The sequence below is a fragment of the Psammomys obesus genome, unplaced genomic scaffold, assembly GCF_907164565.1.
Source record: "Psammomys obesus unplaced genomic scaffold, mPsaObe1.curated_primary_1811, whole genome shotgun sequence".
Taxonomy (NCBI): Eukaryota; Metazoa; Chordata; class Mammalia; order Rodentia; family Muridae; genus Psammomys; species Psammomys obesus.
In genome coordinates this window covers 13,196,880-13,211,567 of record NW_026585689.1, presented here as the reverse complement: position 1 = coordinate 13,211,567, position 14,688 = coordinate 13,196,880, and the positions used below count along the sequence as shown (strand labels likewise).

The following is a 14,688-nucleotide window of genomic DNA, read 5'->3' as shown; positions in this document are numbered from 1 at the left end:
TGAATGAATGAATGAATGAATGAATGAATGAATGAATGAATGAATGAATGAACAAACAAACAAACAAATAAATGTAAAAAGAAGATGGAAAGTGATAGAGGAAAATATAGTCCCTGGCCTTCACCATGTATGTATGCAAGCACACACACATATCCACACAAAACAAAATGCACCCACCTATCCCTCCCCATGTCCCACCTGTACCCACAGGCCCCATTTGCATTCCTCCCTTCCCCCAGTTTTCAGAAGGACAAAAAAAGTTCTAATCTGTAAATGTTAACTTTGAGGCACTATGATTTCCGTGATTGTTTGAAGTCAGCCTGATGCCCTAAAAGGAAGTAAAGGTCAGGAATTTACATTTGGAAACTCCTGAAAAATAAACATTTAAAGCAAGGGGAGCAGAAATGACAGCCTGGGAAGGGTAGAGACAGAGAAGAAGCTGAGTAAAACTCCCTCCTGAGTCACTCATCAGCTATAACGCAGACTGAGGAGCCATATACGCCTGAGTTGAGAGATCAGTTACCTAAGTCAGGGAAGAGGAAGTCAGCAACTGGGCCTTGTAGACAATAGCAGATCCTACCTTCTGAGTGCTTATCCTGCTAACTGAATACCCCTCATAACAATGCTCCTCACAGGGTGGAAAAGGTCAAAGCTAGTTTACAAGTAAGGAAACTTAAGCACACAACCATTCCACTGGGATCAAGACTCCAATCTGGGCAGCCCAGCTCCGGAATCCATATCTTCAAGACAATTTGGAAAAGCCAAGCAACCTCCTGTGGTGGTCTGAATGAAAAGAGCTCCCACAGACTCTCTTACTTACAGAATGACAGTATTAGGAGAAATGGTGTTGTTGGAGTAATTTGTGGTCTTGTAGGAGTGTGTCCCTAGGGTTGGGCTTTGAGCTCAAGCCAGGCCCAGCAGCTCACTCTTCCTGCTACCTGCTGATCCAGATGTAAAACTCTCCAAATACCTCTTCAGCCCCATGTCTGCCTGCACACCACCATGCTTCCTGCCAGCCATGATGATAAAGGACTAAAGCTCTGAACTGTAAGCAAGCCCAATTAAATGTTTTCCTTTATAAAGTTTACCATGGTAATGATGTCTTTTCACAGCAATAGAAACCCTAACTAAGACACCAACTCTAAACAGATATTAAAGAGACTGAAGCATTAATAGAAATGAAGGCACAGCAACTAACAGACTTTATAGTATAAACATCTGGCTTGCTGAGTATACCAATGAACAAAGCTTAAGAGTCAGTTCTACCACTGGACTGTATGGAATCTAGTATTAAGAATAACAAGTGGGGAAGAATAGGAAAAGCAATGTGGAAAAAACTTTGAGAGACACCTTTATGAATGAAGATTACTAGAGTTCTCTATTTATAGATCTCAGAGGTTTCCCATAGCACAGGAGAAAAAAATTTAATGGCCTCTGAATTACCTTAAACACTTAAAGAGCTCCCAAAATGCCTAATTTATTTTGGAGAAAGGCTACAGGACCTGGCTCCCTAATTACTTGGTATCTGGCACAGCTGGTTAAGCCAGGCTTTGGCTCTTGCTCTCTAGTGTCCCGAAAGATCTTTTAGGCATGTACAGGTAATTTTATGACTCCCAGTGTAAAATACCAGTTACCACTAAGAGGAGAAGAAAAGCACTGGGTAAGTAACTGATGAATGCATCTCTTTTCTTCTCAAGGATTACCCAAAATGCTATCCATTCTGCAGTTCCCATTTATCTTGGCCTTCTGGTTTTTGTATCTTCAAACTGTAGCCTACTAACAAAATATGTAGAGTCAAACTATGTTGGTGCAAGTTGCTGAGTACACCAATGAACAAAGCTTAAGAGTCAGTTCTACCACTGGACGGTATGGAATCTAGCATTAAGAATAACCAGTGGGGAAGAATAGGGTGCAAGTTGCAGTTACAAGTTCAGTGACTATGCTTTCTTGATCTATAAAGGGAAGCTGCTATCCTCACTTATGACGGCCACCCAGAAGCTATTCCAGGACTTAACCTCTCAAAAAGTTGTTATTAATACGTTAACATGTCTTTCTTGAATATCTATCTGGTAAGTCAACTGGTCACAACTCTGAAGCAGTAAAGGGAGATAACTTCAGGTATCACCTTGATGCTACCATGTGCCTTAAAATACAGCAACAGGACAAAACACAAAGATCCTACCATACACAAAAATCAGTCAGCCCATTAAACATACCCTAGAGGTGCAATGTTACTTTAGTAAGGTTAGAATGTTGGAGTCTTTGGTTTTTACAGCTCCATAATATCTAAAACATCCACCTCAGGTTGTTGGAGATTCAAAACATATAGCCAGGGATTGGACTGGAGAGATGGCTCAGTGGGTAAGATGAACACCCGCTGCATAAGCAGAAGGACCCGAGTTCAGCTCCTTAGTATGCACATAAAAGCTGATGTGGCAAAGTGTGTGTTGTAATGTTAGTACTAGGAGATACAGGGTTGCCTGCATGAGGGAACCCATCGCACAACCCCCAACACACAACAACTTTATCTAAAAGGTAACAGATTCTCTCAAGTCCAAATGTATTTTAAAACCAAATAATGCTATACATTCTCAAAATGATCTCCATCATCAAACCAGACATTCAATCTTAAACTGATATGTGGCCAAATCCTACCGCCTTCATATGTATGAGAATTCTGCTGTGGGGAGAGCTATTACCTTAAATCTCTGTGGTTGGTGAAACTGAATTGTTGCTCTCTTCTGATCAAGATCTTTTCTCAGCTGAAGAAAGTGTGCCTTGCCATCCTTACTCAGAACCTTCTTCTTCCCACTGATGCACCGGCAGAGGTTCACATCTCTTCCATAATACACCCCTTGGTTGCAGAAACTCTTCAGATCTGAGAGTCTGAACAGAGACTGGTAATATGCAGCCAACGAAGGGTCATCCCTCTGGATGAGAAGGGGCTTTTGTTCCCAGAATTCCTTGAAAAAAGTCTCTACCTTGATGGGTGAGATTAAACTTTCAAAGAGACTACTGGGGCTGTCAAAATTTAATATAGAAGGTCTGCCAGATGCCTCCCCCTTCACCTGCTTGCAGGGAACAGACTCTTCTTCCTTCCCATTCCCTGTAGGTTTTGCTTTCTTTGGCATCGTTCACAGCAGGGAGGAAATGCAAACCTACCAAAAGAATAAAAGCCGTGGTTAGGCTGCAGGAGTGCACACATGCCATGCATGACCATGAGCATCTTGCCTCTTTGAGAACTCCATATTAGTCAGTACTTCTGCCTCCAAGATGAGACAGCTAAAAGCCAGTGTCATTTCTTTCAAGATAATTCAGTCTTAAACACCACTCAATTTGTATATTCATCTAAAGGAAAACACAATTTTCTTATGTATACAAGCACTAAGTCCTGGAAATCATTATTAATTAGGAGACTTAATTATCTCAAATTAAAGCATTCAACTCTATCATCAGTCCTTACTCAAAGGTTTAGCCTATGGCCACTGAAACAGCAAAGCCAAAAAATGTTGAATTTGGCCGCAATCAGCACCATGCCCTGAATCTAATTAGATGAACTCTCTGTTACAAACATTCGATAGAGAAGCAGGAACAGCTGTCTGCTGGCAGGTGGTGCTCAACATACAACAGAAACCTTCCCTGACAGAATCCAATGTGTCCTGGGCCAGTGGCGTCACCTGGTGGCTGAAATGAGATGCCAAACACTGGAAACTCCACTTTCAAATTCTTGAGAACTGTCACTATAAGGGAACTCACCCTCTGCCCATTTAAAAATAAATAAATAAATAAATAAATAAATAAATAAATAAATAAATAAATAAATAAATAAGGGCTTTAAAAATGAAGGTATATGACAGGTCTTCAAAAAGATTTAACTTTTTAACCAGAACAAGACATCATTCACCAATACTGTTAACCTCTAACACAGCACTTTTCCAATTTAACATGCACAAAGGGCACAAGGGCATCAAGTGGACCAGACACCATGGTGACAGCACTGTTAGCCTGTGGCACACATCTGAGTAGCAAGAAGACCAACACTCCCAAACACCCAAAACTACAACTCCTGTCACTTATATAGGTCTCCCTCGTGTGGGTTCAAGAACTGTAATTCAAAATGTACAAATATATTCACAGAATACATAATTTGTAAACATCATTTGTAAAAGTATTTGAGACCAGAGGTATTTGATTTTGCAATGCCTGTAAATCTAAAATGAGACATGTAGTGTAAACCTGAAATTGTGTACTTGTGATAATTAACTACAGCAGGAAGAATTTATTCTGTCTCAGTTTCTAGGGCTTTAGTCTACTGGATGGCTCTGCTGTCTTGTGGAGAGATTCAAAATCACAGCAAGAGGATGAGACAGTGCAGTTACCTCATGGTAGCAGGGAGGCAAAAAGAGAAGAGGCTAGGGTACCAACATCCGCTTCAAGGACATATTTCCATGACCTAATTTCCACCAGGCCCTGAAGTCCACCCAGCAGTGACAGGGTCTAGCAACCAAGACTGTGTGGTGGGGGGGTAAATAAGTCAAAATCAAAACCACAACAAAATTCATTTATGCTTCATATACAGCTTATACAGACAGCTTGGGGGTAATTTTACGGCTGCTTTTCATGTACCTCCAATTTGAGGTCCAGAAATTTTTTTCACCTACGGCATCATGTTGGTACTCAGAAGTTGGATTTTGGGGCATGTCAGATTTCATATGTTTGGATTAGGAATGTTCAACCTTGACAACTTCTCTTTTTTCTTTCTTATCCTGAGAAGAGGTTCTGTTCCTCCAATTCCTAGCAAATTCCCTGTTCTCAAAGAGGGCTGAGAGTCACAGTGATTATAAAATACCAGATTTTCCTCAAGGCTAGTAACTTAAAATGCTATGACTTCCTATAGTGTTGAGTAACCAGGATTGCAAGAAAGCTGGTTTTCCCAAGCATCCTATGTGAAGCAGCATTCTGGCAGCACTGTGGACTGAATAAAATGAGTGTGTATTCTGGTTTGCAAGTCCTAGAATAATCTGCATCAACCAATTTTTCAGAGATTTTAAAATGCAACCCAGATATAAGATGAAAAAATTAGGAAGTGTAAACTGAAGAAATATAAAACTCTCTAATGATCTCATTTTAGCATCTAAAATTGTAACACCAAGGAGCTCAGTGCTTTCAAACAGCAAAGAACCATAGCAAACTATAACAAATAACTGAGACTAACAATGCACAGTAGGCGCTGAAGACAATTGGAAAAAGATAAATCTAGTGTTAAGATAAGTGCTCAATGAGACAAGCTTTCTGAAAATATTTTGTATATACTTTTTGATTCAAACAAAGCAGCTTCAATTCTTAACCCAAGCAAGCAAAGCTTTGGTGAGATGAAGAACTGTCAAAGATGGAATTCTTAGAGATGTAGAAATACAAAATATGAAGACAGATTCAGCAAAGGACATTTGTATAGACAGTTAAGGAGACTATAACCCCTGCTGTTTGAAGGGCCAACTTGTGGCTGATATACAATTAATATTTCTGGAGAGTTCTTAGCACCATTAAATGAAAAGGCCAAACATACAACCAACACTGCTGACACCATAAGCATACCTTTCTTCTGCACGTGCAAGACAAGCAGAGGCTGCCTAGATAATCGGTTGCCACCAAGTCTCTAATAGCTTCCCTGGTGGACAACACTTTCCACCTGCTGATATAACCAAGTGAAGAACAACGAAGTATGACTCCATTAAGATACCCTTGGAACCTTGCATTGGCCACCACAGGAATTCATCCCATGTACCCCTTTTTCCTATGTTAATTTTGGTTTGACCTTCGCCTAGCAAATTGCTGAACCTCTCACATTTAATTTTTAAAACTGTTAGACTGCTGTGTTACACTTATCACTAAAGGTTCTGTCTTAGTTAAGGTCACTGTGATGGACACCATGACCAAAGCAACGTGGGAAGAAAAAGGTTTGTTTGGCTTATACTGCCACATCACCACCATTCGCCACTGAAGGAAGTCAGGACAGGAAAGGAACAGGGCTGGAACCTGGAGGCAGGTGCTGATGCAGAGGCCATGGAGAAGTGCTGCTTACTCCCCGTGGTCTGCTTCCTTATAGAATTCCAGGACCACCAGCGCAAGGGTGGCCCACACACAACGCGCTGGAACCTCCCACATCAAACACTAATTAAGAAAATGCCTTACAACTGGATCTTAGGAAGATTTTTTTCTCAACTGAGGTTCCCCCCTTTCAGATAACTCTAGTTTGTGCCAAGGTGACATAAGACTAAGACATAATCCAGGACAGGCACCTTCCAAACTGAGGCACGCATCTCTTACCCTCACAATTGTTCTGTTTTATATTTGAATAGGAGAGGAAGATGCAAGTGAAAGATTTGTTAAGAATAACCTGTGAATGAAACAGCACACTCAACTGAAGGTGTGGCTACCGTACCCAAAATACTTAACAAAAATAAAACCACTTAAGGGTTTTTCCCACCTACAATCAGCAACAAACATCAACCCAACACTTTAGAACTTACCTTGCCTACCATTACACCATCTTTTTCCCCCTACGCTCACACTGGAACGATCTGAGCCTCAGCTAATTGGAAACTACCTCAGATGCCACTGGGTAAATATACCATTCTTTCTTCTTCTTTTTAGCAGTCTTGGGTGGAGGAGAGTAGATACATAACTACCCCATTAGGCCTATTTCCAAATACCCCAAGTTGTGCCATAATTTCAGATTCAGTAACAAGCATGGGGGGTGGGGGACAACAAATGACATTTCTTGGATTCCAAGAAATAGTCATTAAATAGGAGACTGCTTGGTCTAGAATGGCGCAGCGCACATGCCTATAAGCCCTATGGACCACCCAGATATGAATAAGGTTATTTCCTTCTATAGAGCTAGGGGGAGAGAGGCAAGCTGTAAAGAAGGATTGTTTTTCACAAAGTTGATTTAAAAGCACTTAAAGACTTCCAAAAGAGTTCCAGATATAAGCTGGTAACTGCTATATCACTGATAAATTAAAAAAGAAAATCAATGTTGGCAACAAACTTAAGAATCTTTACATTTTAGGGTGCCTTAATCCTTCCCATGGTAAAACTGAATGACAAGAAGTCACAAGAGCTTCTTAAGGTACAGCTACCTCTAGCTTGCCAAAACCTAGCCAAGCATGGCATGAGACAGTCAATTCAGGATTTTTTTTTTTTCACTTTTTTCATCTCAGCAAATTCTCAAAAGCCTTACAAAGCAAAACAACACCTCCTCCCAAATAAAAACAACAGAACAATAAAACCCACAAAACAACAGGAGACTTGCCTAAATAAGGACTATGTTTGGGGAGTCACCATAGAAATTGGTAGCTATTGGTACCAGGTATGGAAGTCTCTCTCCATCTGAACAGTATTTTACCATTAAAGCTTTTAATATGCAAGTTTCTAGAGACACATCCAGCCTCTCGGATTACCACTTCTGCCACAGGAGGCAGAAATCTACAATCACAGAAGTTCCTAATTGATGAATTTTAGGCCCACTAGAGAACACTGGATTGAACTCGGCTCAATTAAACACTCTTGGCAATAATTATATGCTGTGGGCCTGAGCGATGGCTCAGTGGGTTAAAAAAAAAAGGCGTCTGCTGACCAACCCTGACCACCTGAGTTAATCCCTGAGACCCACACAGCTGGAAGGAAAAGATTCTCACGAAGTGTGTACCAACCTCCAACGACACACCACAGCATCTGTGCACCCACACACAAAATAAAAGTGCAGAAACAAAAATTTTAATTATATGTATTGCTTGTAAGGAGACCATCAGGCTAACCTGAAAGCACTGTTTTCGGCACACGGAGTTTGTTCATCAATTCAGAGATGTCTTGCTGACTGGTGGCTATGTTCTGGAACTTTACACAAACAATAAGAATTATGTCTTGCTAATGTACCTAAGGGGCCATGAGATCACAAATGACAGAGGCACCCGGGTATTAAAAAGAGCTGGGGAACCCCCACTCCCGGCGCCGGAAGTTCAAATAATGACTGGCGGAACTAGAGCCTCGACTTCCCGAAACCTGTTCCTATTCACCTGTTGGACAACCCGGCGACTGGCAGGCAGCCCTCCGCACGTGGAGACAGAAGAAGCAAGCTACGCCAATCCAAGCCAGGATTGGGGGCGCGAGGCCCTGCGCCCCGCCTCTGTCCCTGCGCCGGGCTGTCAGGCCTGCACGTGGCCCGCGCCCTCCCCGCCTGCGCACGCTCTAGGACGCGTCCCCGGGTGGCTCGAGGGGCACACCGCCCGGCAGCGAGCCCGCCGCCCAGGCCTGGCCCTCCGACCCAGGCCCACACACTGCCACTCCGCCTCTACCACCACACTCACCCTGCCCGGCCTGTTGCGCGTGGCCACAAGCTGACTGGACAACAGCGTGGAGGGGCGGAGCGGCGTGTGCACGTCGGGGCGGTGCTACCGCTCTGGACCCCGCCCCCGAAGCGGGGCCCCGCCCCCCTGAGCAACAGGCTCCGCCCCCGAACCGCAGCCACGCCCACGCCTACTAGCCTTTTCCTGAGGCCTGCACTACCACTGGCCTGAAAAGTAGCCATCTAGGAACCTAAAACTCAGAGACTGTCAATGTGCTTCTTACGGTTGATATCTCCGACTCTGAAGTTAGGAGTTAATCCGTAAAGGTGGACAGTTCCCTCTACTAATACATGCATATGAACTTGCTTCTTGAGAGCGTGCTTGTGCTCCGTTGGACCAAAATAGATCCAAATAGTTTTTCATTACATATGACTTTAATATTTATACAGTTGTTACTAATGTAACATTTTTAGTACCAAACATTTTATTTACACTTCATGTACTTTCACTCTAGCATTTCTAAATTGTATTTATTTATTTATTTCTAAATTTTGTTTATTTTATTGGCTTTTTTCATATATTTTGATCGCATTCTTGCCCCTCCCCCAACTTTTTTCCAGAATCTTCCTACCTTCTTTTCCTTCCAATTCCATGTTCTTCCTCTTTTTATAAGAGAAGAAAAATCAAAACGAATAAAAGCAAAATGTCAAAAGTGCAAAAACAAAACAAAAAAAAAGCACACACAAAAAGCATCTGTTTTTGTGCTAACCAGATTCTCCTGAGCGTGGGGCCTGCCCTAGAGTGTGGTTGATAGATCATTTGGAGAAAACTGATTTCCTATCTCCCAGCATATATCAGTTTGCAAATAGTTTCTTGGTTGGGAATGAAACTTTGCCCTTGTGCGGGACTTTCATAGGCTGTGGGTTCATATTTGCACCAACCCTGTGATATCTGGAAGATGCTGTTTCCACGGACTTAGGATGTCTGGTTCTTAATCTTTTCTGCCTCCTCTTCCTCATAGATCATTGAGCCTTAAGGGGAAGAGTTTGATAAGAACATCACGTTTAGGGCTAAGATGGCTTTTTAATGTTTTGTTTCTGTTTTATGGCTATGCTCTTTTTAGTGTAAAGAATCTGAGTTCCAGTAGCTTTAAAGATTACAACGGTTAGAGCAGAACAGGAGCATGAATGAAAACCCCATAGGTTGTCTTTTGTGGAAAGGGAGGGGCTTTAAAAAATTGTCCTTGATTGGCTATTTTATCAGCAACAGAAACTTGTTTTGAAGCCAGGGAGGTCTGAGATCAATACGTAGTGAACTCTGCATCTCACGGTGTCTGCTGTGTGTCCCTCAAACCAGTTTTGGTAAATGAACAAGGCCTTTGGTGGGCATGTTCACTGGCTGGAATGGCAAGACAGCTCTTTGATATTAATTTTAAAGTATACAAAAGCATGAATCAAGCCCATTCGCGAGAGCTCCACCCTGAAGATCTAATCTCCCCACAAGGCCATGCGGCTGACACGGGTGACTACATTGCCTCATCTACAATGACACAGACGTTCAGACCACAGAGCTCAAGCTGCGTATCCTTACTGTCCTTACACTTATGTGTCTGTATTTGTGAATATGCTTCATTTTCACCTACCTAAGAAAGCTGCTCCCAGTTCCCAGTGACACCAAGTAAGCAAAAGTCTCAAAACTGCAAGGTGCTATCACCTGAGAGGGACTTGACAGATCACACATAGCATCTCAAATAAAAAATCTTCAGAGCAGGCATTGAATGCAGTTGGCTCTCCGCGGAGACTCATCAAACAAGACCAATTAATGTAGTCACAGCACCTTGCAATAATCTTTGAGTTTTAGTAACTATAGAAAAGGCAAATTTGCTTATGACTGAATGGCCCAGCCCAAGGTCTTCAACTATTCTTCATGTGATAAATCTCCTGGAACTTAAAATATTTGATTTGATAAATTCATACCGACACTGATTGGAATAATTTTTACATATTCATGTAATTTTATAAGTCCACAGGGGACAGGAAATGTGCTTAGTTCATTTTGAGATTACCAAGTATTTGGTGCTGGTGTTTATAGAACTAAGTTATCCTTTCTATTTTCTTCACTGCTGACAGTATATTTTCTTTTGCAGTTTGTGCCTATAGCGACGCCATTTAGACTGCATAACACTTTTTAGTAAGTGATACTGCAGACTTCCCTTCTCAAAAGCTCAAAATAGTAGGTAGAAATGACTGTTTTCCTTACTGTAATGATTTGTTACTTATAGTGTTACCCATAAGCCTTGAGATAGACTTATTCTTGGTCCTTATGAAAATAAGGTGTTCTCTCATGGGTATGTTTTGGGGGCACTTGTAAAGAAGTAAGATGGTATAGAAGATGTTTTCTAGCATTATATGGATAGACAGGAGAGCCTAGCATCAGAAGGGTAGATTCATTGTTTTCTGTTTTTCTCTTTTAAAATAATTATGAACTGGTACTGGAGAGATGGCTCAGTGGGTAAGAATACTTACTGCTCTTGGAGAGAACTCAGGTTCAGTTTCTAACACCAATGTGGATGGCTCATACCAGTTCTGTCTCTGGTTTCAGGGTATCCAATATGTTGTTCTGGCCTCCAAGGGCTCCGACATGCAGGTGACATGCATAAAAACAATCCGGCACATACCTGTACACATAAAATAACAAATAAGTCTTCTTAGAGACATCAAAAAGCTAGGCTTGGTAGTGCATGACTGTAATCCCCACATTCAGGGAGGCAGAGGCAGGTAGATGTCTGCGAGATCCATGCCAGCCAAGTTCCAGGACAGCCAAGGTTAGGTACGCAGAGAAACCCTGTCTCGAAAAACAAAACAAGACAACAACAACAACAGAAATAATCAAGAACTAAAAGTGACCAACTGCTCAAAGTGGTAACACCCAGGAAGTGACAGTCCATAAATAACATTGCTCAAACTTCCAATGAGGAGCAAACTTTCTAACTAAACTTTGCTTCTTAAAAAAAAAAAAAAAAAAAAAAAAAAAAGGACTCTAAGAGAGAAAATTATACAATGCTACTCATTCTCTAAAAGTGGCACAAATTCTAATGACATAGCTGAAAAGTACACCAAATGCAATTTTTTTTACTTGAGATTTTAGTTAAAGTCACACACTGGAGACAACATTTTCCAGGCCCCATTTTTAAAGTTTGTCCTAAAGATAAACTTTAAATAAACACCAAAACCTCTGAGGAAGAACTATATCTGCTTTCCTGCATGAGAAAGAACAGACAGCAAGAGACTAAATTATCAGCAAAATCCCACCACTGACTCACAGGTAGAATAGAGGATTTAGTATAAACAGCTCAGTTTTTTAATAGGATTCGGCCAGGTCCTCTGGGGTTAGTAACTAAACACTTGCCCCAGCATGCCAGGAAAGTACTTTACCACTGTGATGCACCCCAGCCCTTAGGCATGGTTTTTTGCCCTTGGTCCTCTTGGCACAAATGATGGTTTAAAAAATTTTTTTGTGTGTGTGGAATGTTGTGCCGTGCCTTGCTTTGTATGGTTTTACCAGATGCTGGACATCTAATGCACTAGATGCCAAAGTGCTGGAAGAAAACTAGGGGGTGAAGTATAGTATGTTGAAGACATTAGAAAATTTCTTCTGGGATTGCCCTGCCCCAACTTTTAGATTTACAGTGTACTAAAGTTAAGTTTTACCACACTCTCCAGAAGTCCCAGACACTGCCCTGGAGGCTTAAATAAAAGTAACAATAACTCCAAGCTCTGCAAAAAGATTTGGTGTGTCTTCGGGAGGGTTGCTGGCTGCTTTGGAGACTGTGAAATCTATTCCTCCACTTTCACTGGAGCAGCTCTTGGAGAAGATCCCAGCACTTCTGGAAGGATCTGTAATTCCTAAGGCATGGCTTTAAAGCTTCGGGGTGAAATGTGAATTGGTGCTTTTCCTTTGAAGATCCTAAAGAAGGAGGTTGGTCTTACCTCAAGCAGCAGTCAGAAGCATAAAGCTGAGTGGGCAGCCTGATCTGACACTCACTGCAGAATGCTCAGTTATGCTCTGGGCTGTTCGTGGAAATGATCTGGACTCACCTCATCTAGAAGTGGCTTGCAGGTGAAGAAAGCCAGTCATTAGGAGAGGGTGGGATGTGCTGACATAAACGGGAAAGGAGACATGGCAGTCACACACACCAAGCCAAGACCTAAAGTTAATTTCAGTGAACCCTAGTGTATAGACCTCCCAAAGAACCTTCACCTGCATTAACATTTTAACACAGACTGCAAGGGCCAGGTGTATAAATTTTGAGGTCCCAAAACCAATTGAAAATGCAAGTAGCGTGAAAAAATTGCCATTAAAGATATTAACATATTAAGATATTACTTTCTGTTGTAATTATACCTTTATTATCATGGTGATTGCTTGTTTGATTGTAATGTTAAGTGATGTACTACATTGCTGGCTGGAAGGGTTAGTGCTTGAGCTCACTGGTGCTTTAGGCCCTTACATCACAGTCGAGTGTGTGTGTGTGTGTGTGTGTGTGTGTGTGTGTGTGTGTGTGTGTGGAGGGGTGTCTGCAACCACCAAGGCCAGCAGAATGTCAATCCGTGTGAGGCAAGAAGGAAGTGCAGTTCAACACGACTCATTAGCCAGTGTTGGTTCAAACTTCTAGAGGCCAACACTGGGCTCTTTATTTTAGTCATATTTAAGCATGGCATACACTGGAAAAAGTTTCCTGGCAATAATTAATTTAGTTCCATGTGCACAATAAAGCTTAAGGCATGACTACATCGAAACTGTTCTTAAAGTCCATATGGCCTCTTCCATAGAGATGGGTTCTACAGACTAACTGCATGTGACACCTAAAAGGTCTGAGGGAGGATCTGGTGTAGTCTTGGTTATACAGACAGAGCAAAGGTCAGCAGGCTACTAACCATCTCCACTTTCATTCATAAAGTACATGTGACATCTCCCATAAAGGTAGGTTCTAGTAACAGAGAATCAGCTCAAGAGGAGGGTCTAGGGAAGATGGCTAAGATAAACATAAGAATGTGACCTGGGCATACAGAGAGTGCAGAGAGTACTAGACTATCAAGCCTATCTAGTCCCAGCCTTCTGGGAAGACACGGTTATATATCTCTTCCTTTGAAAAGACAACCCTGTATGTTTAACATTCCTGTTTGTTTTTTTTTTTTTTTCTAGAGATTATCTGTCAGCAGAAGGACTCTGTGTCTGTCCCCTATGTAAGTGAACCCATGAGTGTCAACAAGCTGTAGGTCCATGAGCTGTGAAGTTTCCCATCCTCCGTCCACTGTGCAGAAGTCAGGAGTAAGCAAAAATACCCCAACCGACAGGGAGTGAGTCAAACTGAAGAAGTAGCACTCTCCCAGCCAGGTCAACTAATTACTTGAAAATGGGATGTGCAATCAGCTCACTCCAGCTGTTACACTTCACCTCCTAATGCACTGGGCCTGCAATTTTCATGTATAGTTGGTGTCTCCTGTGACCATCCACCAATGCTGTGAGTTACAAGGACCAAGCTAACTTTTCCAGGATCTGTGTCATGGGCCATGCCCAACAGGGGGCAACTATGGGAGCTGAGTGAAAGTCCATCCCCAATGCTCTGTTGTTCTTCCATCCATATATAAAGCAAATCAAATTTCAAGATGATGAGCTCAGATGTTAAATCCCCAAGGGGAATCCCTTTTGACATAGACCAAGCTGTATGCTTATGAAGCTGCCCCTGCATTCAACTCACTAGTCAACAAACGGAAAGCTAAAACACCTACCTAAATCTAAAAAGTGATTTTTGTCAGTTACTTCTGTACTGAACTGAATGAATGAAAGAGTTAGGGAAAGGCTGTGGTTAAGGCTCAAATTGTACATTATTTTCATGACAGGTTCTTCAGACCAGATTTAAGGTTTGAGCTGAGGAGAACCAAAAATGATTGGAATAAAAGTAAGCTTATGCCAGTCTTGGTTACTGTTTTATTTTTCTGAAGAAATACCATGACCAGTTGAGACTAGCTTACAGTTTTGGAGCCTTTATCCATCATCATCAAGTGGCCTTCTGGGAGACAGACATGATACTGGAGAAGTAGCTGAGTGTTTTACATCAGGATCCACAGGCATCAGAAAGAGAGCAGCACTGGGCTTCGCTTGTGCTTTTAAAACCTCAAAACTCAAGATACACTGCCTCCAACAAAGCCTCACCTATTGCAATAAGACCACACCCTCTAATCCTTTTCAAGTAGTGCCACTCCATCATGACTAAACGTTCAAACATATGAGTCTATGGAAGCCATTCAAACCACCACAATGCCTGAAAATAAGTCTG

The 14,688-nt window shown here is 41.9% G+C and overlaps 1 protein-coding gene across 4 annotated transcripts in view; it reads right to left on the bottom strand.

Annotated features, from left to right (window-relative positions):
• Positions 1–8,422, bottom strand: part of Riox2 (ribosomal oxygenase 2) — a 23,045-nt gene extending 14,623 nt beyond the window's left edge. For 2 of the 4 annotated variants that reach the window (XM_055594356.1, XM_055594382.1), the window contains exons 1-2: positions 8,370–8,422; positions 2,700–3,158 (exon numbers count right to left, since the gene is read on the bottom strand). In XM_055594356.1, the coding sequence (XP_055450331.1) occupies positions 2,700–3,131 (432 nt within the window). In that variant the 5' untranslated portion in view covers positions 3,132–3,158; positions 8,370–8,422. Of the gene's footprint in view, positions 1–2,699; positions 3,159–7,820; positions 7,868–8,078; positions 8,164–8,369 lie in introns of those variants that run through there. The other 2 variants (XM_055594373.1, XM_055594364.1) reach the window with 2 other exon arrangements.
• Positions 8,423–14,688: the final 6,266 nt, after the last annotated feature.